This window comes from Cucurbita moschata, unplaced genomic scaffold (genome assembly GCF_002738365.1).
Source record: "Cucurbita moschata cultivar Rifu unplaced genomic scaffold, Cmos_1.0 Cmo_Scf00086, whole genome shotgun sequence".
In the NCBI taxonomy this organism is placed as follows: domain Eukaryota; kingdom Viridiplantae; phylum Streptophyta; class Magnoliopsida; order Cucurbitales; family Cucurbitaceae; genus Cucurbita; species Cucurbita moschata.
The window spans coordinates 398014-422092 of record NW_019268602.1 but is presented as its reverse complement, the minus strand read 5'-3'; the positions used below and the strand labels follow the sequence as shown (position 1 = coordinate 422092).

General features: G+C 37.7%; 4 protein-coding genes and 1 long non-coding RNA gene across 7 annotated transcripts; 4 read left to right on the top strand and 1 right to left on the bottom strand.

Moving 5' to 3' along the window:
* The first annotated feature begins 1959 nt into the window (after positions 1 to 1959).
* LOC111439160 (protein NLP9-like) lies at positions 1960 to 7618 on the top strand. Of its 2 annotated transcripts, XR_002709767.1 has the most exons (6): positions 1960 to 3734; positions 3919 to 3963; positions 4391 to 5101; positions 5244 to 5367; positions 6095 to 7501; positions 7536 to 7618. XR_002709767.1 is itself a non-coding variant. In XM_023076923.1 (5 exons), the coding sequence occupies exons 1-5, from the start codon at positions 2805 to 2807 to the stop codon at positions 7186 to 7188; spliced, it is 2904 nt and encodes a 967-aa protein (XP_022932691.1). In that variant the 5' UTR covers positions 1960 to 2804; the 3' UTR covers positions 7189 to 7607. The 2 variants fall into 2 exon arrangements, 1 of the variants encoding a protein (XP_022932691.1); XM_023076923.1 differs by having other exon boundaries at positions 6095 to 7607.
* Positions 7619 to 7796: 178 nt separating this feature from the next.
* LOC111439198 (nucleolar complex protein 3 homolog) lies at positions 7797 to 15516 on the top strand. Its single transcript, XM_023076971.1, has 14 exons — positions 7797 to 8015; positions 8319 to 8534; positions 8701 to 8870; positions 8946 to 9139; positions 10397 to 10605; positions 10905 to 11007; positions 11360 to 11523; positions 11847 to 11985; positions 12731 to 12898; positions 12996 to 13132; positions 13791 to 14114; positions 14265 to 14404; positions 14494 to 14591; positions 14951 to 15516. The coding sequence occupies exons 2-14, from the start codon at positions 8365 to 8367 to the stop codon at positions 15416 to 15418; spliced, it is 2484 nt and encodes an 827-aa protein (XP_022932739.1). The 5' UTR covers positions 7797 to 8015; positions 8319 to 8364; the 3' UTR covers positions 15419 to 15516.
* Positions 15517 to 15730: 214 nt separating this feature from the next.
* Positions 15731 to 19271, top strand: LOC111439201 (peroxisomal membrane protein 13-like). Its single transcript, XM_023076976.1, has 5 exons — positions 15731 to 15996; positions 16688 to 16924; positions 17010 to 17278; positions 18346 to 18438; positions 18813 to 19271. Exons 1-5 carry the CDS (start codon positions 15969 to 15971, stop codon positions 19029 to 19031), a joined length of 846 nt encoding a protein of 281 aa, XP_022932744.1. The 5' UTR covers positions 15731 to 15968; the 3' UTR covers positions 19032 to 19271.
* LOC111439204 lies at positions 17292 to 17683 on the top strand. The gene is made up of 2 exons (XR_002709769.1): positions 17292 to 17473; positions 17597 to 17683. It is a non-coding gene; the product is annotated as an uncharacterized LOC111439204 (long non-coding RNA).
* Positions 19272 to 19632: 361 nt separating the features above from the next.
* On the bottom strand, positions 19633 to 23738 carry LOC111439199 (uncharacterized GPI-anchored protein At1g61900). Of its 2 annotated transcripts, none has more exons than XM_023076973.1 (8): positions 23489 to 23738; positions 22478 to 22635; positions 21311 to 22165; positions 20923 to 21168; positions 20799 to 20813; positions 20542 to 20682; positions 20390 to 20437; positions 19633 to 19893 (listed from the first exon to the last, which is right to left on the bottom strand). In XM_023076973.1, exons 2-8 carry the CDS (start codon positions 22512 to 22514, stop codon positions 19817 to 19819), a joined length of 1419 nt encoding a protein of 472 aa, XP_022932741.1. In that variant the 5' UTR covers positions 22515 to 22635; positions 23489 to 23738; the 3' UTR covers positions 19633 to 19816. The 2 variants fall into 2 exon arrangements, with proteins under 2 accessions (XP_022932741.1, XP_022932740.1); XM_023076972.1 differs by having other exon boundaries at positions 22478 to 22619.
* Between the last annotated feature and the right edge of the window lie 341 nt (positions 23739 to 24079).

Sequence of the window (24079 nt, the reverse complement as noted above, 5' to 3'; positions counted from 1 at the left end):
AATTGTAACACCCTTCCCAAACTTAGTTTAAAAACAAAGCTATTATAATATACGAGTTGAAAATTCATATTTAATTGATTAATGAAATCGAGACATACCATTTTATTTAAATTTGTTACGTATGGATTAATTTAAATATACATTTATGTATATTTTAAACTCTATTTAATTTTTTTTCTTAAAAAAATAATAATGAGTACTCTAAAAAAAACTATAATTAACGAACTTGGTGGGTTTTCTAATTTTTATTTAATATTATAATAATTAAATTACTTTAGTTTATTACTAATTAAATTAAATCTTAATTTGTATTAATTATTTGTTTTAATAAAAAAAATATAAAATATATTTTAAAAAAATTTATTAAGTTAAATTTCAATATAGAACATAGTTTTCAATGCCTTTTTCAACCCACAGGAGCTGTCCCTTTTGCACTCTGAATTTTGGGAAAGGAATATTTAAATTAGATTCCAAACTTTACAATAATTATCAACACTTTTTATTTCCATCATTATTTGCTAATTTGCACCTTATATTTATTTTTAATTTGACGCATAAAAAGTAAAAAAAAAATATATATAGTAATTTTTAATAATTAATTTATTTGGTTCCAGTGATATATTTTAAAATAAAATTCATTACTTCGTGGACATGAGTATGTGCTTGTTACTATGGGAGACTGTCGACATGTCTTATTTACTAAGCAGACCTACCGTAACAATTTTGGGTCGGTTTAGAAAATCAAGACTTAACTCGAGGCGTTTTAATATTTCGGGTAGGAAGAAATTTGATTTTTAGGGGACGCGTGGAAGGGGAAAGGATACGTGTATATATTAAGAAGGAAATAGAAGGGTTTATATGACGTAAGATATGGGAATTAGAGATCACCCTAACTCCAATAAACCCTAATTTTTGAATTTGTCTGGGAAATGGGAATCTGGTTCTTTTATTTTTTCTATTAACAAACTTCCTCAAAATCCTCTCCCCTTATCTTCCTATGTCCGATGTCATCACGTTACTTCCCACTCTAACCTCGTTCGCTAAATTACTCTTTTACCCTCTCGTTTGAATCCAACAATAGCTCGCTTAGTTAAAGTATATGCTCAAGTTAGTTGAGCGTGGAAAATTTTTTAAACAAAAAAATAAAAAACTCGAGTTGGGTTGTTGGGATAGAGTTTGATTGAATTGTGAACCCTAATTTAGAGTTACTCGAGTCATCCAAGTAGTTTAAGTTGTTCGAATCATCAGGGCCTCTGAACACCCCAACATACTCGAGATTTAGAATTTTAAATTTTGCCTCTCGGTAAACCGGTAGGTTCAAACTTAGGAATAAGTAATGATACCAAGCTCTCACCTCAAACATTTTGGAATGTAAAGAATTCAACTTTTTGTCTCTCGGTAAACTTGTTGGTTCAAACTTACGAATAAGTGGGGATACCGAGCTCTCACGCCATACATTTTGTAATGTCAAAGGTACGAATTTCTGCATCTAGTTAAACTCGTACGTTCAAACCTATGAATAAGAAGGGTTATCGAGCTCCCACCTCAAAAGTTTTGTAACATTGGAGATTCGACTTTCTACTCCTCGTGAAACTCATAGGTTAAAACTCATGAATAAGTAAGGATATCAGGCTCTCACCTCAGACATTTTCTAATGTCAAAGATTCGACTTTTATGTCTCGGGTTAGATGTTCAGGTTCAAAGTTACGAGTAAATAGGGACATTGAGCTTTCACCTCAAACGCCCGGGTAACGTTAAAGATTTAAGTTTTTACCTCTCGAGAAGCCATACAAACTTTCTAAACATTATTAGTGACAAAAGTATAATCGAAATTACCAAATGAGGCAAGAAATACAAAAATAGTATGAAAAAGGAAATTGAAAATGATGGGAAGATCTGTTGAGATAATTATAAAAAGAGAAGAAAAAAGGTAAAGGGCATAATTGTAATTACGTCCTTCCCGAATCCCTTCTTTCTTCTCTCTGTATCTCTCTGTTTGTCTCTGCAAATCCTTTTGAATCTGTAGCTCAAAAAGGTTGCTTAAAGGCCCTTCACTGTTTCCTTCCGAGAGAAAATTTAAGTAGAAAGTTAGGCAAAAAGTGTGTTCAACGGCGACAAAAGTTTCTATTTACAGCAACCCAACGCCAAGAGAATCGCTCTGATGCAATGGTCCGCGCCGCAATGGCGCCCACTCTCTCTCTCTCTCTCTCTCTCTCTTTAGGGTTTTTCGTTTTTTTCCCTGTATGGAGGAGAATACTGTTTCTCTCACATCAGGGACCGACTCCGACTTTCTCAATCTCCATCTTTATCTCTATACCTGGAATTCTGTGCGTTTCTGCTAAGATTTTGATGGAATTCTCAGTCGGTAACCGGCTTTCTTCTTCTCATTTTCTTTTTAATTCTTCTTAACTCACATCTCTGGCTGCTTCCGTCAGTGAATTGCTGTCGCATCCGTCATCTTTTAAATGCTCTGATATTGTATTTTAACTTCCCTTTTCCTCGAATTCTGCTGATTTGAGATAAGGGTGTTGGTGAGGTGGAACTCTGATTCTTCGATTTATGGCATTTCCTTTTTGTTTTTGTTGGTACATGGGGAGTTTTCGCAAAAGTGTAGTTTTGTAATTGCGTTTGGCGGTTAATTTTAGGGTGTGCGGGCTTGCAGGGGGGATATAATGGATGTTTTTCTCAACTTTATAATGGCGAAGGATAGTAAGCTTAGGAGTATAAGTCTTGGCCGCTGTCGTTGGATGGAATTCTAGCATTACTTGCCATTTGATTTCTGAAATTGATCTTGATTAACCAAAATGGAAAACCCCTTTTCGTCCAAGGAGGAAGGGATGATGGGGTATTGGGGACCTTCCAGAACTCAGGCCGAAACTATGAATTCCACTGACGCTGGAATGAGGATTTTGAGTCCTGAAGATGTCCTCCCCACCTTCTCTGACATGATGAATTTTGATTCTTATGCGGCAATCGATCAGATTTTCACATCTTGTGGGTTTTCATCGATGCCCCAAATGAGTACTTGCGGTTCTATCGAGGGCTTGTCTTTTGTTGAAGGGGGGTGCCATGAAGGATTCCCTCTGAATGAACATGGTGGAGCTTCCATTTCCATGGCGAATTCTTTTACTTGTGGGGACAAGGTGATGTTTCAGCTGCCAGACACTGAATTTGGGGTGTCTAGTATTTCGGACAACGCAAACAAAGTAGATTCTAAATCAAATGATGTCCCTGTAGACATGGATAGCTGTCTGATCTCTAGGCCGTTTGGTTGGTCACTTGATGAGAAAATGCTGAGGGTTTTATCCATGTTTAAAGAGTCCTCACCTGGAGGTATTTTGGCTCAAGTCTGGGTTCCTGTGAAGCATGGAGACCAATTCTTCTTGAGCACCAGCGAGCAGCCATATTTGCTTGATCAAATGCTCACAGGGTACCGTGAAGTGTCGAGGTCGTTTAGATTCTCAGCAGAAGGAAAACTGGGTTCTCTCCTTGGGCTTCCTGGTCGTGTTTTCACCTCCAAACTCCCAGAATGGACATCAAATGTTAGATATTACAGTGACCACGAGTATCTGAGAATGCAACATGCAATCGGCCATGATGTTTATGGATCGATTGCCTTACCGGTATTCAATAACGAAGTCGAAAAATCATGCTGTGCCGTACTTGAAGTTGTTACTACAAAGGAGAAGCCCAATTTTGATGCAGAAATCGACATTGTTTCCCAAGCACTAGAGGTTAGTTCTCTTTATGCACTAGTTTATCGTTAACTTCCTGATATAAAATAGTTACAAATGATCTCATTTGCTGTTTTCTAGTGATATTCTTCTTGCATTCCACTTTTTCTGAGCTTTATGAATAATTATACCATAAGGTTCTATTGACCATATTGTTGACCTCTTTGGACCATGATCGTTGCAGACTGTTAGCTTGAGCACTGTTCCGCCTCCTCGACTATATTCGCAGGTACAATGTTATTTTTAGTTTTTCTGCACTTTCCTTATAGCAATATGTAATAACTCTTCAGTGATTATTTAGGTTAAATATAAAGATCGATCTTTAGCGTTTATGATATTTTTCTATTTTATCTTAGTTCTCTTAAGCTTTTGCTTTTAATACTCGATGAATCAATTGATTTAAGTTGAATGTTTCCGAATTAATTATCTGCGGTGGACGGTCATATTTTTCTATGGAATGCTTAATGAACTATCGATTCATATGACGTTGAGTGATTGAGAGAAGTTGAAAGAGTAGAAGAGGGGGAGAGAGATTGAGAAAGCGGGAGATCGCGAGTGAGGGGGAGAGAGAAGTTGAAATAGCGGTCTTCATTATTAGTCTTTTTCAAATCTACATCTTTACGGGTTTAGTTATATCAATGAAATATTTATTACAGTGCTTGAAGAAGAACCAGAGAGCTGCATTGGCGGAGATAGTGGACGTGCTACGTGCTGTATGTCATGCACATAGACTACCTCTTGCCCTAACCTGGATTCCTTGTTGTTATTCTTTTGACGCCGTTGATGAGGTTGCAAGAGTTCGTGTTAAGGAGAACAACATTAACCCAGAGGAGAAATTTGTATTATGTATCGAGGAAACAGCATGTTATGTGAATGACAAATCAACTCAAGGATTTGTGCATGCATGTCTGGAGCATCATCTTGAAGAAGGGCAAGGGATAGCTGGGAAAGCTCTTCAATCTAATCATCCCTTCTTTTATCCTGACGTGAAGGCATATGATATTAATAAATATCCGCTGGTCCATCACGCACGCAAGTTCGGTTTGAATGCTGCGGTTGCAATCAGGCTGAGAAGCATGTACACTGGCAACGATGATTATATACTCGAATTCTTTCTACCTGTCAATATGAAAGGAGCTGCAGAACAACAACTATTGTTAAACAATCTCTCTGTTACCATGCAAAGAATGTGCAGGAGTTTGAGGACAGTTTCAAAGGAAGAATTAATAGGGGCTGAGGATTCTGTTGTTGACTTTCAGAGTGGATTTACATCAATGAGAAACTCGCAATCCACGGTAACAGACAGTGAAACAAGGGTGTCTAACTCGATAAATAATGGAGCTGAAGCAGAATGTCCTGAGAAGCAGGTTATTTTGTTCCTGTATTCCTATGTGTTGTTCTATTGTTTCTCTTGTTCTTTCCATTTTGCTATTTTCTTCAAGTTTTGGCACATTTACGAACAAGCAATGGATTGATCTTTAACAGTTACTTATGAGCCTTATCTTGCAGATGACTGATGGATCACGGAAGCAGGGCGAGAAAAAACGTAGCACATCCGAAAAAAACGTGAGCTTGAGTGTTCTACAGCAATATTTTTCTGGGAGTCTCAAGGATGCAGCAAAGAGCATTGGTGGTGAGCGCGTATTTTATTTCTTCCTTATTTTTGATGAACAACCATCTTTCATTCACATAAATCAAAATATAGAAAAAAGGCCGCATGAAAAAAAACCAATGGCCAACAAACGCTGGACAACAGAACAGAACTTAAGAAATGATCGCTGTTGACTTCTGGAGTATGAACTAGAGATTTAGAAATCCATCAACCTGAAGCCTCCTCTCATGACTAATATAGATTAAAAAAGGTTATGGTTTCTTTCCGACCAAGTAGTCTATAAAACAAGTAGACGAGCCAAAAGTTTCCCGTAGATGGCACCGATCTCTCTGTAGTAAGAAGGAAGTGCCCCGGTGGTCTACATTTCCGAAGTTTACTTGTACTAGTTAGGGCCTTGGACTAAGGTTACTGTCTAAGGTGTTAATAACAACAATCTATACATTTTAGTCATTGATTGTGAAATCCCCCTGCTTTGTAAGGTGACAGTTTAATGCTGTACAGTTAAAGTACGCAATGTTGTGGACTTAGCCATGTGTTCGGGATTTTCGTATCATGAAAATTGATTTTGAAGTACTAAAAACATGTTTTCAAGTGGTTTTAAATCCGACAATAGTGACTTTAACCAGTTCAAATTACTTCCTAACATGTGTCTAATGTCTCCATTTAAGCCTAGTCGTGGCATAAGGGTTTAGAAGAAACTTTATACGTTCCACTTACTAATCTCTTTTTTTTTTTTTGGCATTTTTAGTTTGTCCAACAACGCTGAAAAGAATATGCAGACAACACGGGATTTTGAGGTGGCCGTCCCGTAAAATAAACAAGGTAAACCGTTCGTTAAGGAAAATACAGACGGTTCTTGATTCTGTGAAGGGGGTGGAGGGCGGCCTGAAGTTTGATCCAACTACAGGGTGTCTTATGGCTGGTTCTCTTATTCCAGAACTCAATGCACAAAATAGTCTTCTCTTCTCTGATAATAACCCAGCTATACCAAACCTTGACCCGTTCCTTCATGACGTAAATTCGGTTCCTTCTGCCCCTTTCAATACTCAGAATTCTGCCATCAAACTGGAAATGGACGAGTCTTCCGTTTCTATATCCCAAAGAACGTCATCGAGGAGTGTTCTCATTCCAGAGAAGGAACCGAACGTTCGCCATCGTGATTGTAGTGAAGGCTTGGAGGCCGCTGGTGTAGATGCTGCATCATGCCAGCTTGCTGATCTGGATATGGTGGGTTGGGATGTCCAAGGGAATGCCTCAGCTTCTATTGCTGCTAAAAAAAGTGACAGATTGGATTTTGTGAAGAACGATTTGAGGTCAGGAGATGCCGACTGCCAATTTATGGCCAAGAGCTCGATCTCTTTTGCAGCTGCTGATGAAGTCGGTACCGTGTTGAATGAACATTACCAGCCAACTACTTCGAGCATGACCGACTCATCAAATGGCTCTGGCTTAATGATTCATGGCAGTTCATCTAGCAGTCAGAGCGTCGAGAGGAAGCATTTGCCAGAAAAAGTTGGCTCGGTTGACAGCGAGTCCAAGATTATTGTAAAAGCTTCATACAAAGACGACACAGTTCGATTCAAGTTCGATCCTTGTTTAGGATATCTCCAGCTCTACGAAGAAGTTGGCACGCGATTCAAGCTAAACCAAGGAACATTTCAACTCAAATACCTAGACGATGAAAAAGAATGGGTGATGCTAGTAAGCAATTCAGACTTACAGGAATGTCTCGAGGTGATGGACGAAATCGGCACGAGAAATGTGAAGTTCCTCGTCCGTGATATCGCGTGTGCCGTGGGCAGTTCAGGTAGCAGTAGTTGCTTCCTATCTGGATGTTCCTAACAAGCATTGGATAACCCACAAACCAACATGTCGCACTACGAAAGGAAGGTTGATCATGCTACCACGCCGAGACCACCACGGTTCACATGAAGAAAGAGTATCTTCATTAACACTGAGCTCTCTTCGATAGCACACCAATATTTGGGGCAACCTCGACTTCGTGCTGACTCAGCACGACCATGTTGTTTTATAAGCTTAGGGGATCAGGAAATAAGTTCTACTTATAGGTTGAATGAACAGGGTTGTAAATGATAAGTTAGGAAGGGGATGTGTTTGATTTAGAGGGGAATGAAAGCATTCTGTTTAAAAGAAGGCTTAGTTCCTTGCAGCATTCTGTTTAAAAGAAGGCTTAGTTCCTTACTCTGTGATCATTTTTTTTTTCTTCTGTAATATAAGTTCTGAATAAATAAAGTTACTTATTGATATAAGTTCTAAATAATTAAATTATTATTATTTTAAATGGGCCAATAAAATAATTAATAAATAAAAAGTAAATTCTAAAAATACAATATTTTAAAATATAAGTACTGAAGAAAAATTAAACTCATAAAATTTATATACCAAATGCAATATTAATTCTCTATCGTTATTACTCTGTTTCAAAACCCTACTTCAAAACCCTATTTAACGTTCAGGCATCCCTCCTACCCATTACCAGCCACCGCATTTTACCCGCGACACCCCGAACCCTGCAGGTTGTTCCTGCTCGACTCTGTCGCCGCCGCCGCCGTTGCCGCCGCCGCAGTCTGCACTCTCACCCTTCCCGCTGCTTTCTTTCTCTCCCTCTATTTCAGAAACTCAGTGGTTCAGCATTTTACCCGCGTCAGGTTTTAGTTTTAGTTTTTGTTGTTGTTTTGTTTGGTTGGCTTATGTTGGTTTATTCACTTCACCCACGGAGAAGGAAATAAAGTTTTTTTTTTTCTTTTTTTGTTGATTTATTCTTCCACCAATGTTCAATGAATCTGAATGAAAACAGAACAGTAAGAGTGTTTTCCTCATAAGTTACAAAGAATGATTCAATTAATCAATAAAATGCAAACCAAGACCGATTTCATGTTTCTTGCCCTTTTTTTTTTATCCAAACACTTGAACTGATTTGAACTCCTTCCAAATTCTGGAATTCCGAACAGGGTTAACCTCTCACTACTCCAAGGAGGCTTTCATTTCGCCTTGGCTATGGGGAAGAAACGTAATAACGAGAAACAGAAGGTAATTCTACCGCCGGACCTTCCACCAGAGGTTACCGAGGAAGAAATTGAGGTCTCCGATGAGGATTTGGAGTTTGTCAAGGAGAACCAGGACTATGCCGTCTCCGTTACTCGTCTAGACACTAAATCCATTACCAAGTGTGTATTAAATTTCCATGAGCTACTTTTTGAATTGTGTTTTTTTCGTTGCCGTCTTGCGTAACGAGAGAGTGAAAATTATAGTTTCTGTGGTCCTTAGGACAGCCGGTAAGAATATTACTGGAGTAAATTATGTGCTCAACATTTTAATTTATTGTTCTTGAAGGCATGTTACACGTGTTGCTAATGTTGAAGAAGATGCTTTGGAGGTTTTATACGAGAAGCGTCTGCGCAAGAAGCCACTGCCGAAACTGGAGGAGGAAAATAAGACCCAGGTTGATCGTGTGGATGCTCTTCCTGTCAAAACACTTGAGGGGGAACTTTACTACCGGACATGTATGTCTTACTTGTCTTCTTTGTCTCATATTAATTCCAGCTGCATTTGAATATTCACTCTCTTACTGCTTGCAGCAAAAACATCTGATGCACCTGAAGATGGTGGGAACGAAGAGGCAATGGAAGAGGACAGGGTAGATAATGGTGTATTGAAGTTAACTAAAGCAGAAAGGAGGGCAAAGCTAAAGAAAACTAAAAAGGTTGCCAAGAAACAAGAGGATGTAACCAAAGCTGAAGAAGTTAAACCAACCCCACAAGCAGCAGTTTTGGTATTCTTCTGCGATTTCACTCTCCTTCTCCTTTATAGCACTGTTGCATAAAATAATGTCGGTAGTTTTTTCATGAAAAAGATATTGAAATTACCTCAACTCGTGGGCTTGTTCTTATAAAAAAAATAAAAATAAAAATCGTGAGCTTGTTAAGCTGGTAGACAAGAAAAACTCTTTGGTTTCGGCCTGCTTGTCTGACTGGAAAATGTTAGTATAATATCCTATTCCTGGGTTTGTTTCAAGTTGAAAACCATCTTTCCCTAGGTTGAAATAAAAAAAAAAAGTGGCCACAAAAAGCCACGGCCACACAAATCATGTGGCTTCCACTATTGCTAGTAATAAAAATAATATACAGGGTTGCCACAATTGCTAGTAATAAAAATAAAGGGAAGTTCCTGAAAGAATCATAACAAGTAACATTGGACTGTTCAGTGGGATATCCTTTACCTAGCAATTCTGTCTATCATGTGATATTTTAATAGACTAGTTTAATTTCTCTTCAGATTCAGTTTCTTTAATTATCTCTTTTCTTGAAGGACAAAATGTTGTATCAGTATTTGTTCCACCGGCAATTAGAAGCTATGAAGCATGAACATTTTGTTTTCAGTAAAGTGTCTGTGTTGGACATGGATATGTCCGGACACATGTCCGACACACTAATTCTTTTTTTCTTCTAATTTTGGACACAGCTACGTTTGGATATTGCTCTAGAAAATATTTAACCTATAAATTTGGAAAAAGAAATTGAGATGCTATTATAGATTAAAACCTTATATATTGATCAATCCAAAAGTATTAGGAGGAGATCTTCATCCTCTAGTCATAACGAAGTAAATCTTTGTATATCTTTTAAGATTTCAAATAGCGTTAATTGAACTAACTTTGTATGTTTTTGGTGAAGTATATTTTGTTTTTATGTTAAACTTGCATGTTTTGTCTATAAACAAATATTAACATGACAATATACATTTACTTTATATAACAAAGGTGACGAATGTGTTTGTGTTCTACTTTTAAGAAATTGACATGTTGCCTCATCTGTGTTGTGTTGTTTCTCGTGTCCGTGCTTCATAGATTAGGAACTGCCATGTAGGATTCATGTACACTGGTTCAATGTGCTACTGTCTAATATGAGATTTCCTTTCCATAATTGTATGTTTGATCCTTGCATTTGTCGTTAATCTCCTTGTGATTCTAGACCTGGAAACTACTCTCTCGATCTCATACGTTTGTTTTGTTAAATATTTCTCTGTTAAGGCGGAAGTGGTAGAAGATCTTACTGCTGAAAAGACATTTGAAAGTAAGAAGCAGAAACTTGCGGAGCTTGGAATTGCGTTGCTGGCAGACCCAAATTCCAATATTAAATCTCTGAAGGACATGCTACAGATTGTTAAGGATAATGATCAAGCAATTGTGAAACTTGGACTTCTATCATTATTGGCTGTTTTTAAAGACATTATACCTGGGTTTGACTCTGATTTTATTCCTCTTGCTCTTTTTAATAGTTCATAATATATTTGTTTGTTCGTCTTTAATTGTATCATTTACTTTTTTTGTGTGTGATGAAAAAGGAAAAATCATATAATTTCATTCCATAATAAAAAAAATTATCTTTAGCTATAACAAGTAATTATTATAATGTAATATAATAGTAATTACAGGTAGAAATTCCGAATTTTAAATTATATAGTCGCACATTTGTTTATTATTTTGATTCCAGAAATTATTATTCTAAAATTTTCTATACTGTGGAATGCATATACAGTTATCGGATTCGGCTTCCAACAGAAAAGGAGCTAGAAGTTAAAGTATCCAAGGATGTCAAGAAAATGCGGTACTATGAGTACACTCTTCTCACTACTTATAAGGTTTGTTCTCCTATTTACTTTCATCTTTCCATGTAGTCTTGTCTTCTATGGCTTGGAATGTTGTTTTTCAATAGAACACTTTCAGAAATCAAAATCAGTGGAAATTTTCACAACTCTACCTTACTTTATACTCAATCAAGTCCTTTGGTTCACTTGTGGCATGTGATTAGATCTTTGTATGAGATTATTTATGAATTGCACGTTTTCTACATCACGTGGCCACTGAAATTTCTTGATTTTTTGCTTTGAATAATTGGGGATCTCGATGCCTTTTTATTAAAGTCGATTTCCTTTAATGTGTTATCGAACTTAATTTTGCTTGTTGATATTTTTTTTGCACAAATTTTTCCAGGGATACCTGCAGAAGCTGATGTCATTAGAGAAATCTACAGCATTTCAGCATATTGTTATTCGCTGTATCTGTACGTTGCTTGATGCAGTTCCCCACTTCAATTTTCGAGAGACATTGTTAGGCATTGTTGTTCAAAATATAAGCTCCCCTGATGATGTTGTAAGGTTAGCCTCTATTTATCTTCCTTTTCATGAACGAATATTGAAATAAGAAATTTTATATTCATTCCTGTTATTACATGTTAAAAATTTTGAGAATAAAATAGTCCAATTGCACTAGTCAAGTTTATTATTTTTTTTCTTCACATCATCAACGAATGGCTCATTTGTTCCTGAAGTTGTGAAATTGTGCATTTCTTAATTTGTACATCTTTTCTGTTCCTGGGTTTTGAAAGTGTGCATGTGTTTTCTCCCAATCCTGGGTTTTTTACTCTCTGCCTAGAATATGCTCCAACATTTATGCTCAAATGATATTTTTGGATTGGCAGAAAACTCTGTAGTGGTGCTATTAAGTCTTTATTTATCAATGAGGGAAAGCATGGTGGAGAGGCGACTGTGGAGGCTGTCCGGTTGATTGCTGATCATGTGAAATTTCATGACTGCCAATTGCATCCTGATTCCATCCAGGTTTGAATTCTCGTTCTTACCCCCTTTTTTTAAGCATATGAGGCTCATGCTTTCTTTTAGAAGTTTATGCCTTGACGCAAACATATTGAAGCTAAGTTTCGCTGCTCTTGTAGTTGTTAGAGAAACAATACAGTCTATTTTCAAAATGTAGACATCCACTTCTTTGATTCCCCTTTTTCTCGGGCTGTTTTTTTTTTGTTTAGTGACTCATGGTTATACATTTTATGCAATTTACTCGGTCCCTTTTTTTAAAAAAAGTTATTGGAGCTTCTGCCTCACACCACCTCATTGCATATGTGTGTGCATGATATGGCCATGAAATATGGGATTTGTTTTTTCGTAGTAACTTCTTAAATTTAGAGCTCTCTGCACCTGGGTAAAAAGTTCAATGGAAGATGCTTGAGTCAAGGTTGGGATGACATGAGTTACATTAGCTGTGGTTCAGCTACAATTTTGGTTTTTGTTGTCTTTCAAGTCTTTCACAGATGAACTTATAAAAATACGGGGAACTAGCCTGGTTTGAAGACAAGGATCAAATGAGCTTGAAGCCTAGTTATTAAAAAATGTGCTTGAAAGCTATATCACGTGTGGTTTCCAGATATTAAATTATTTTAAATTTTCAATTGTTAATCCCAAGGCATGCGCACAGACTCATTTGTTGCTGAAATGAAACATTGAAGTGCAGTCTATTTCTTTGGGTTTATTTTTTTTCCTCTCAAAGTTTCCTGTTCGCGGCTTTTTCCAGCCTTTCATGCATCTAACATTTGACGAGGATCTGAGAAGAGCAGAAAAGCAAGAAGAGCATAATAAAGTAAAGAACAAAAAACAATGGAAAAAAAAGAATCGTGAGGAATCAAGTCATTCGCAAGGGAATGATGGAAGACAAAGTACGAGGACAAAGTTTACTGAAGAGGTATTACTGTTGCCTATTATTTTCCTTTTTCCCTTTCTCAATTGCTTTGGCATCTTTTTAGCTGGTAAAGGATGAATGTTTGTGATGTTTCTCATAGGTTGCTGCGGATTACAGGGCTGCTTCTCTTGCTCCAGATGTGATGAAGCAAAGAGAGATGCAGTCAGATACACTTCGTGCTGTATTTGAAACATATTTCCGAATCTTAAGGCATACAATGCAGTCATTAAAGGCTAGGTAAGTTATTATTATTTAGAGCTTGCACGTTGTTTGTATTGCATTGGTTTGTGTTTTCTTCAACAATTCGGTCTTACAGAAAAATGTCCCAAGTACTTTTATGTGCTTGTGCATGTATAGGAGTGAGCAAGATGGCATGAAATCTCTTTTAATATTCATTTAACTATACTTAAATTTAATTAAAATATTATGAATCATTTTACGCATCTCTAATATAACTTTTTATCTTTTGAGTTGAACTAAACTTTTCAATTACTGTACAAATATGAAGAAAGATTGGTGTTTTACTTTTTCTGAAAAAAGGGTACATAACTAAACAAGAGCAAACCATACCATTTGTTTGTTTCAGTTCAGTTCCTTTTTTTAAGCTTGATGCTAATGGGAAACTACTCTTAAAAGTTAAATCAATTGATCCTTGTATATACTCTAGATAGGGAGGCTCCCTCTTTTAGCTCGAGTCTTTGACTGGATGTTGGTGTAGGGATACTGGTCTGCTTGAATTGTCCTTAAGCTTGAAAATTTAAATTTGATCAGACATGTTGATTCATGAAAGCTTTGGTGTCTTTGTATCTTCATGGATTTTGAATTGTTTTTCAATGTACGTTTCATCTTACGCAACTCAGACTGCTGAACCAAGTATCTTTCATTTATTATGAAGGCCTGAAGCAAGTATTACTGCATCTACGACTAGCCCATCTGGATCCCATCCTCTGCTTGCTCCATGTTTGAATGGGTTGGGGAAATTTTCTCATCTGATCGATTTAGATTTCATGGGAGATCTTATGAATTATCTAAAAAGGCTTGCTTCTGGTGATGATAAATCTTCTGAGAAACAGTCGCAATGTTTGACCGTTTCTGAGCGGCTTCAGTGTTGCATCGTGGCATTTAAAGTAATGAGGAAAAACCTTGATGCTTTGAATGTTGATCTTCAGGACTTTTTTGTCCAGCTGTACAATATTGTACTCGAGTACAGGCCTGGAAGGTTTGTGCTGAACTCTAAACCATAATGCTAAAATTGTTGCTGGTTTTTTTAAAGCAAGCCTGGTTAATGTTTGTTCCAAGGATTATTTTAATATTTATGCTCTTCATTACAACAAGTTCTCTGATAACGTCATTCAAGTTTCGATCACAGAGATCATGGTGGATTGTTAGCTGAAGCTTTGAAGATAATGTTGTGCGATGATAGACAGCATGACATGCAAAAGGCAGCTGCATTCATTAAGCGTTTGGCTACTTTCTCATTATGCTTTGGATCTGCAGAGTCGATGGCAGGTATATTAAGAAGCTTGTACTTTCCTTTTAGTTTTGAAAAATATTTTCGTAACTTTTATTTAACCGTGAATATGTTTGGCTATTTACAGCCTTGGTCACCGTAAGGCATCTTCTTCTGAAAAATGTCAAGTGCCGCAACCTTTTGGAAAACGATGCTGGGGGAGGTTCAGTGTCTGGCTCAATAGCGGTAAGGTTTCATTATAACTTTCTCATTACACCGGGTTTTTCATGATGAAACTTCGTTTGTGCTGCTCATCTCTGTATGATGTTTATTTTCATGATGAAACTTCATTTGTGCTGCTCATCTCTGTATGATGTTTATCCCTCCAAATTTCACGAACGCGAGCAAACAAAAAATTACCAAAGAATAGCTTTCCAAGTCCTTAAAAATGTATTTTAAGCTCTTAGAAAGTCGATCAAAATATGCTTTTGATATAATTTACATAATAATGATTTGCCTGCGAAACTGAACTATTGATTGTATCATCCCACCTCAACCCTACTCAAAGGAGGAAAGAGAGACTAATTTTTGCTAACTCAATGCAGAAATATCAACCATATGCTTCTGATCCAACATTGAGTGGCGCTCTTGCTTCTATCCTTTGGGAACTTAATCTTCTGTGGAAGCATTATCATCCAACTATCTCAACGATGGCAGCGAGCATATCAAGCATGAACAATGCTCAAAACCAAGTTTATATCTCCACTGTTTCTCCCCAACAGGCATTCAAAGACTTGTCGCTGGAACAAGAGTCTTTCAACCCACAGTTTAATGTACGAAAAGTTAACAAGAAAAAAAGAGGCAGGGAATCATCCGAGCCTACTCTCGATACTTGCAGCGCAATCGACGAAAATGAAGTGAAAGAGAAACTTTCAACAAGATTCTTTCTTCTCCGGGACATCAAGGAGAATGAAAGGTTGAGAGCTGAATTGGAGCGTACCACTTTGTCTTTGCAGCTATACGAAGAATACAAAAGGCAAAAGAGAAAAACCAGAAAGTCCAAGAATGTTTAATTTTGTTTAGGTTATTTTACAGACCAAAAAAATTTGATAGTTTTTGTATAAATTCTTCGTGGTTGCAAGAAATGTAGACCGATTTAGTTGAGAGGAAATGTAAACCAAAAAATTAGTCTTTCAAACTTCATGAATATGAAACAGATAAAAATAACTAAGAAAGAGGTGAGTGAAAATCGTGTTTATAAGGTCCTCCAAAAACTTCAAATTTAATGAAAATTTTTAAGGTGGTAATGCTAGAAGTTCAACAAGGTCCTCCAAAGGAGAGAGGAGAGAGAGCGAGAGAGAGGAAGGGTCCAAGAACGAGGGGATAAGAACGTTTTTCGCGTTGGTTTATATTTGTTTTTTCCTTTTCCCGAAAAGTTGATATGATAATCGAAGCTTTCCGGGAAGACTGGGACCGACCCGGATTGGATCCTTCCTACTTCCTACCAATAAATTTCCCCCCATAAGCTGACGGATTTCTTCGTGTTTGGTGTGTTTTTAGACCTCCTTTGAGCGAGAGACTTTGATCTCTCTCTATTTCTGATGCAATTTCTCTGCCACTTCAATGGATTCCAAGCCTCCTCAGCCTGCAGGTTTGCGAGATTCTTCCCTCTTCTTTCTTCTATTCATTATTTCCACTAGGCTTTTGATGTCGGCTTGTGGTTATGGTTTTCTCTGCTCCAATTCTTGGTTCCTTGTGGATTGTATAATGGGTCTTGGAATTTGATGAAGTACTTGTGCTTAATTGGGTTCTCGAAAGAGACTTCGGCGTCTTAATCACATGCCCTTTTCTTCTTGAATAATAAAACCCTAGCTCGGATTGTTCTTTTGTTGCTTCCCTTTGTTTTAGGGTCGAATTTCCTTGTCGGTTAATGTCCGAAAAGTTGTCTGGTGTGACCTTGCTTGCTTTCAGTTTTGTCGTTCAAGGATGGGTCTCATGATGATGTGGTATGTGGGTGCACTATTTGCTTTGCGCTGCGTTCATTTTAATGGACGAATTAATTAGGTTCTGCTAGATTGTGTTCTTATGGAGCAAGTGTACCGTTGATTCTGTAAAATTATCGCATTGGATGAACTACCGATGGATTTCTAGTGTATGCGTGTCCCCCTTGGCCTTTTATATTCGAAACTATGATCTGAATCAATCATGTTTACCGCTGAAGGCATCTATTTCTCCTGCCAGTTAATTTCGCTTCGGTTGGATGATCTCGAAATATGTTTGCTTTAGAAGTTCGGTTTATTTTCAGTTTGCTGATTATGTGGCCATACTTTCTATTACTGCAGCTTCTAATCCTCCACCAAAACCTTGGGAACAAGTAGGGGGATCGTCGGGTCCAGCACCGTTTAAACCCCCATCGGCTGGCAATACAAGTGAGGTAGTTGAGGCTTCTGGGACTGCAAGACCTGGAGAAATCGTATCTAGTTCTGATAGGACTGCCACTGTTAATAGGAACTCACTTGGTAGGCCTGTTCCAACAAGACCTTGGGAGCAAAACTATGGGAATACCAGTTATGGAGGAGGTTTGGATTTAAATTTTTCATCTGCTTACTACTTGAGTATGCATTCTATGGATTCTGAGATTCTTTTTTGTTTTTCTTAATGTAGCATATGGTTCGACAATGAATAATTCACTTTATGGTTCTGGTATGTATGGTTCTTCGTCTTATGGCGGTGGGATGTATGGGAACAGCATGTATAGAGGAGGTTATGGATCTTCTGGTATGTATGGAGGTGGAATGTATAATAGTGGCTTTGGAGGTCCAATGGGTGGTTATGGAATGGGGATGGGTGGTCCTTATGGTGGTCAAGATCCAAATAACCCATATGGTCCTCCCTCATCTCCTCCAGGATTTTGGATGTCATTTCTGCGAGTGGTAAGCTATTTACTTGTCTCTGTTATCATCACCCTTGTTTATTTATTTTTGGTTGGGTGGACGGGATTGTAAGGTTTGATCAGCGTATCGTTACAATTATCCATTGTTATGATGTTTATTACCTTAGTGTAACCACCTAAGCCCACCGGCAGATATTGTCTTCTTTGGACTTTCCCTTTTGGGCTTCCCCTCAAGGTTTTAAAATGCGCCTACTAGGGAGAAGTTTTCACACTCTTATAGGCAATGCTTCGTTCCCTCTCCAACCACCGTGGGATCTCACCATCCTCTCCTCTTGGGGGCTCAACGTGCCCCTATTAGGTTTTAAAACGTATCTAATAGGGAGAGGTTTCAATATCCTTATAAGGGATGTTTTGTTCCCCCTCCAACCAATGTGGGATCTCACAATCCTCCCCCCTCGAGGGCACGACGTTCTCGCTAGCACACCGCCCGATGTTTGGCCTTGATACCATTTGTAATAGCCCAAGCCCACTGCTAGCAGATATTGTCCACTTTGGCCCGTTACGTATCGCCGTCAGTCGCACGGTTTTAAAACGCGTCTGCTAGGTAGAGGTTTTCACCCGCTTATAAGGAATGCTTCGATCCCCTCTCCAATCAATGTGGGATCTCACAATCCACTCCCTTGGGGGCTCAACGTCCTCGTTGGCACACCACTCGGTGTTTAGCTTTGATACCATTTTTAACCGTCCAAGCCCACCACTAGTAGATATTGTCTGTTTTGGCCCGTTATATCGCCATCAGTCTCATAGTTTTAAAACGTGTCTGCTAGGGAGAGGTTTTTACACTCTTGTAAGGAATGCTTCGTTCCCTTCTTCAATAGGATCTCACATTTAGTCTGTTTTATTGTGTCAAAGTTGCAAACAATGCCATCTAATAAAACCAAATAGTTTTCCTAAATTTTGCTTTATTCTCTTGAAAGTGCTTATTTTCAAATAATTACTTCTTAAAATTCTGTTTTCGATTACTTCAAGAATTAAGGGTGAATTGATAAAGATTGTTTGATGTTCATGTTTGTACTCCTGAATTCTCAACTTTTTACTTCTCTGCAGATGCACGGTGTTGTGAACTGCTTCGGTCGAATATCTGTTCTTATTGACCAAAACACACAGGCGTTCCATATGTTCATGTCTGCACTACTTCAGGTGTGTTTGCTTGTCCTTTTGACTTCCCACCCTTACTTTATAAATGTTTCATAGATTATGCTGAATACCAACAACAACGATACCTATTTAAAGATCCGCCAACTTAAAACATAAAAGACTGTAAAAGCAACAGAAATGGTAGATGTTTCATTTTCAAAGCGGAGACATGAAAGTGAAAACTGGAACTTAAATCCCCATTAATGGTAGATGTTTACTAATCCTACTTTTAGATGCTGAGAACCGTACCAATAAGTATGTGGATGTTTGATTGTGATCTAGATATTACCTTGAGTTGTACATGATGTGATATACGTGTTTTCTTTAGAAAGAAATAAACATGTGTTGTTATTGATGATGTATTATTCCCGTGACAGCTTTTCGATCGCTCGGGTATGTTATACGGAGAGCTTGCTAGATTTGTCTTAAGGCTGCTTGGGATTAAAACCAAACCTAGGAAAGTTGGACAAGTAGGCCCTGATGGGCTTCCTCTTCCTGGAGCACCCCATCCTCATCAAGGCCGGAACTTGCTCGAGGGACCAAAGGCAGCTCCCGAAGGTTCATGGGATAATGTTTGGCCAAACGGTGGTCAGTAAATGAACAATGTCTCTTAATATAATTAGTCTATATCTTCAACAAGTCGCCATCTCTACAGCTTGTCGTCGTCAATTATTTCATTATAGGTTATATTTTTTTGTTCTGGAATCTGATAAGACAGCGATATGAAATGGTAAATCTGTTGTCTTTGACCTGAAATACCAGTTTACTGGTTCTTTGAGTTGTCGGGTTTAGTATTGTTTCGTTTTTTAAAATTTTTTGTTTGGTGGTGTTTGATCTATAAGATGTTGAACCACAAACTTTGAATTTGAAAAAATATACACGGATACCATTGAAAAATGCGTCCATGGAGTTACTGCCTTTAGTTTTAGGCTTAACATTGTCGTTCGTATAATCCCTTTTGAGAGTTCAAGAAAATAAACCTGAAGAACACGATTATATCATAAATAGTTGTGGATATCACTGTACGAACAGTGTATTATAAATATCATAAACCATATTCTCAATACACTAAGATTCTAAATGATTCAAAAAAGAAGTATGGAACCAAGTTTTATTCAACTTTGAGAATGATCCAACTCTCCTCCAACATCATGCAACAACATCATGCAACAATAGATAGAGAGACACAGAGAGAGATTACAAAATGATGATGATGATGATAATGATAATAATAATAATAATAATAATAATAATAATAATAATAAAAGAGCTACTACTATACACAAGACTCAAAATATACATACAAAAATCCAGGGTAAAATTCCCAAGATGCCCCCCAAACATTGAACAACACCACAGAACATCTTCATCTAGATCTAACTCAGTACAAAAATGCACTGATCATAATAAAAAATGAAAAAATGAGCATTGGGAAATCCAATCCTTCCTCACGCTGGCCTGCACATTATATCATTTCACACAAACAACTCAGCCATTGCATCAAATGTATGCTAAAAAACAGGACAAATCAGATCAAGAACAACAGATACAACACTTGATCATAGACAAAAAAAATCCGAGAAATGATTCAGCCATTGCCCGTTGTATCATGTCGAAAATATAACCAAATACCATGAAAAATATGAGAAACAGGCCAAGAGCATGTTTTCGCTATCCTAAAAAGACATACCAAACTCGTCGTAGATACTAGTCAGATCTCTAATAAGCAAATGTACATAGGATCCTTGAAGACTAATGCAAGTTTGATATGATTTGTAGAAAGATAAATATGAAATCAAGACCATTCCAATTTGATTGCTAGACAAGATAAGCTTAACATGCTTGTGCCACAGCATAGATGGAGCTACCTTTAATCCTATCCTTCCCACCATCATGAATATATCAAAAGGAAAATAGTTCACAAAGAAAAAGTCCGTAGAGTAATGGCACCCACCATGGTTTCTCTTAGTCTCTGTTGTTGGTAGAGCAGGCAATGACATCTCTGTGCAAGTATAATACAAACTTGTCGATTAATAAAACTCTCATGTCAAACTTTTAAGTGTAACAAGCAACAGAGCAAAAATTAGTCTCCTTTTTATCAATTACCGGGCGCACAAAGAGACAGTGTAGAAATTGAGGACGACGAAGGCCACGGTGCTGCAATGTTATCAGTCAAATCACAGGTGAAACTAAAGCCCGTGGAATTGTCAAATATCACATCTGAAGGCAGGCTCCGAAGAAGACATCCTAAATTTCGAAAAAGAACGAAGACAGAAAATTTCAACACAAACATTATTTAGAGAGAGAGTATCAATCACTATAATAAAAAGAAAGAAGGTGCAAAACAGGGAAGAATAGCAAACCTTGCTGTCCATAGGCTATATTTCAGATGCCACGCCGATGCACAAAATAAATCGGAATGTTAGATAAGATAGAAACAACGACGATGAAGGAAAATTAAATTAACAATGCAGTAAGTATCAGTACCTTGAATGCTGAAATCTTTCAAGTCGACATCACACAGCTCATAAACATTTGTAATAACCCCACCTTTTCGCAACATGGATCCGAACATTGTTGAACAGATTATAGCTTGTTTGTTCGTAATTAACATTTGCTTTTGGATCCCAGCAATGTAAGTGTTCAATGAGCTGCAGCATGAGGGATTAGGAGCAGCAACATTGCGGCAATCTTTAATTACTTCCGAGGGCTGCTCAAAATCCAAAGGACAAACTGTACAGAACATACACATTTCAAATAAGGCATGGAATAGGAATACTTTAAAACAAGCACATTCTATGATTAGGAAAGGGGAAGAAGATTATAAGAAAAATGGACAAACTGATATTCCAATAAATATGAACAAGCACCTAACCTTTGTTCACTTTGCAGGCAGATAATATTCGAAATGCAGTGTTGGCAGCATCGGAGGAGAGTTTCCTAGAAATATATGAATAGACAACTCTTTTACAATCGTTTATTGAATCAATATGATTCGGCTCCCCTGCCAAGTTATTATTGGTATCCATAGAAAATTGCCTTCCAGAAATCTGAAGTGCAGCCTCCATGATAGCAGGCTGACATATTGGTCTACAACACTCCTTCAGAGGATCAACTGTATCACATGCATCTAATAATTTGCTTACATTAACTGATTTTTCAAACGTTGCAACGTCTGTGACTGGACATGACCCACCAGTAAGATTTGAAGATTTGACCGAGCAAAGAGAGGGTATCGTCTGATTCGCTCCTCTGCTGGCTAAGATGCTAATGATATCTGAAAAACAATCATTAGCAACTGCCTCTTGTAAAACCAACCGATCAGAGGTTAAGCCATAGAAACCCTGGAAGATATGGAGCAGGCTACTTAGTTGTGGACAGCAAATAACATTTCCTACAAGTGCTGCCATGGGCTGAGAACAATCTGATGCTGTTTTGTCCATAACATTTGATATGACAGAGAAATTTACAGGGCATCTTCCAGTTAAGACTGGTTCATATCTGGTAGGAAAAGTTGGATACATTGGAGGCAAAGAATCATTGGGATAAGGGTATTGTGGGATAACTGCAGGTGATATTTCTATAGGATCAAAGACAACACTACTAGGTGATTGAGCCTGCTCTCTTGTGGAAGAAACAAGACTATGCTGTACCAGAGTAGATAAGACAACTCCATCATGAAAACTGGATATCCAGACGACAAACAATAGTAATCGGTGGCACATATTACCTGAAATTAGGTAATAACCAGCATTCAGTATTGCATACGCCACTATCCCGAGGAATTACTTATGCGTTAACAAGAGATGCCATCATGAGAATTTTAGATCATTTTGAACTACTTAAGAAATGACAATTAGATGTACTCCATTTTAGTACACCTGATCATTGCATCTCCGCATTGAATAATATTTCAAAGATCAATGAAACAAATAGAAGTGCTTAATTATAATAACATAACAATAGAAAGAGAGTCGTCTAAAATATAGATTCCATGCTAGCTTAAAGATAAGGCCAGCCTTGGCAGGGAAAGCAGACCTACCATTCGGATAGCTTACAGTACGAAAGCAGTCCATCATTCCATTAACCTCCAGGGGACATGATGTAGGCAAAATAATTCCCAATTGTAGTTTGCTGAGTTCGTGGAAAAATGCTCTATAGCATATTAAATATGCCAATACCACCTTCAAGCACAGAGTTCTAAATTTAGCAAGACACTACATAAGATAAAGGCAACATAACTCATAGGAAAAGGAATCACTTCATTTTAGCATGCTTTAAAGCGAATAACAGCCATTATAAATTCACCTACTGCCATATTTTGCAGGATGATCACAAATACTATGCAATTCAATTGTCATCTTTTCCAGATTCGAATAGCAATCTTCGTGCAGGAAACATGGAAGACCAATAAAATGATTCCTTTTTTCTCTGAAGTCTGAACTGATCTTGTGGAGTTCAATATAAGAACCAAAATATAAAGATGGCATTACTAACATCCCATCAGAACAAAGGGACAACTCCTCTATGAAATTGCAAAATCTAATGGAGAAGACTATTTGAATTGCATTGTAAGTTGGAAAAATAAAAGTGAAGCTCAAAAGATTATTATCTTGGAGAAATGCCAAGTTTAATAGGTAACTATTCACATGCTACATGTCGAGTATAGACTGCAATACAAAACCAAAGTACACGAACTATGCAAGACCAAGCACACAAAAATTTAATGCAGGAAAGTCACAATTCAGAAACCCTAAACAATCAGAACCAACACATGAATCTCTCTCTCTCTATACACAAACAAGTTATATGGCAACCTTTTTAGAGCTCTAGCGAATCGGCGGCGTAAGCATCTTTAAATGGCTAATCCATGACAAACAGGACTTCAACGCGAAAAATAATTCCAGAAAACAAAAAGAAAGCTCAACCAAACAGGACAACAACCACACGGCACCAAAATCGAGCTTCACTAAAAAGAAGAAAAAGAGGAACTCATTACAACCTTTAACCTAGAAAAGCAAACAGAAAACAACTCAGTTCAAGGCAAACACACCTGAAGAAGAAGAACCCATTGAACAACTCCGTTTACCGTGCAATTAAACAAGCAGGAGCTTCGGAATCAACAGCCCGAGCACCCGGAAATGCTTTTGGGAGCCGATCGGCCGAGAGATTGAAGGGATGGGAGCTCCAAATCAGAAAAAATGGCGGGGGGACGGCGTCCCGGAAAGAGCCGGGAGGAGAATTACCCGCTCCCTGTAGTTGTAAAAGCGAGGGTAGGTACAGGGGAGAGAGGGGAGTGGCAAAATGAATGGAAAAAGGCACAAACTTTACCTTTGTTGGACCCATTCGGATCCGGGTCAAGGGGGAATAGCGGGTTTGTTTGACCCATTCGGATCCAGGTCACCGGCAAATATCGGGTCTTATCCGGACTTTGTTGGATCCGAATCCAATGAGAATCTTTCCTCATTGGGGAGTGGGTAAGAACATTTGACCTTTGCAACATATCTTTATAGACTTTGCTTTCCAAATTTATTTGACTTTTTTTTTCTTTCCTAATATATTTATATATATATATATATATATGAAAACGTTAAAATTACGTTCATACCCTTAATTTTTTTTTTTGCTAAGTATACGGAGCGTT

What these genes read in the sequence shown, in the direction of transcription:
- LOC111439160 (XM_023076923.1), top strand. Translation starts at nt 2,805, where the DNA reads ATGGAAAACCCCTTTTCGTCCAAGGAGGAAGGGATGATGGGGTATTGG. An exon ending in CTCCTCGACTATATTCGCAG is followed by an intron (nt 3,964 to 4,390) that starts GTACAATGTTAT and finishes TATTTATTACAG; the next exon opens with TGCTTGAAGAAGAACCAGAG. An exon ending in CAGAATGTCCTGAGAAGCAG is followed by an intron (nt 5,102 to 5,243) that starts GTTATTTTGTTC and finishes CTTATCTTGCAG; the next exon opens with ATGACTGATGGATCACGGAA.
- LOC111439199 (XM_023076973.1), bottom strand. Translation starts at nt 22,514, where the DNA reads ATGATGGACTGCTTTCGTACTGTAAGCTATCCGAATG. An exon ending in TGCCTGCAAAGTGAACAAAG is followed by an intron (nt 21,169 to 21,310) that starts GTTAGGTGCTTG and finishes TGTTCTGTACAG; the next exon opens with TTTGTCCTTTGGATTTTGAG. An exon ending in ACTGTCTCTTTGTGCGCCCG is followed by an intron (nt 20,438 to 20,541) that starts GTAATTGATAAA and finishes ATACTTGCACAG; the next exon opens with AGATGTCATTGCCTGCTCTA.
- LOC111439201 (XM_023076976.1), top strand. Translation starts at nt 15,969, where the DNA reads ATGGATTCCAAGCCTCCTCAGCCTGCAG. An exon ending in CAAGCCTCCTCAGCCTGCAG is followed by an intron (nt 15,997 to 16,687) that starts GTTTGCGAGATT and finishes CTATTACTGCAG; the next exon opens with CTTCTAATCCTCCACCAAAA. An exon ending in GGATGTCATTTCTGCGAGTG is followed by an intron (nt 17,279 to 18,345) that starts GTAAGCTATTTA and finishes ACTTCTCTGCAG; the next exon opens with ATGCACGGTGTTGTGAACTG.
- LOC111439198 (XM_023076971.1), top strand. Translation starts at nt 8,365, where the DNA reads ATGGGGAAGAAACGTAATAACGAGAAACAGAAGGTAATTCTACCGCCG. An exon ending in TCCCCTGATGATGTTGTAAG is followed by an intron (nt 11,524 to 11,846) that starts GTTAGCCTCTAT and finishes TTGGATTGGCAG; the next exon opens with AAAACTCTGTAGTGGTGCTA. An exon ending in GGACAAAGTTTACTGAAGAG is followed by an intron (nt 12,899 to 12,995) that starts GTATTACTGTTG and finishes TGTTTCTCATAG; the next exon opens with GTTGCTGCGGATTACAGGGC.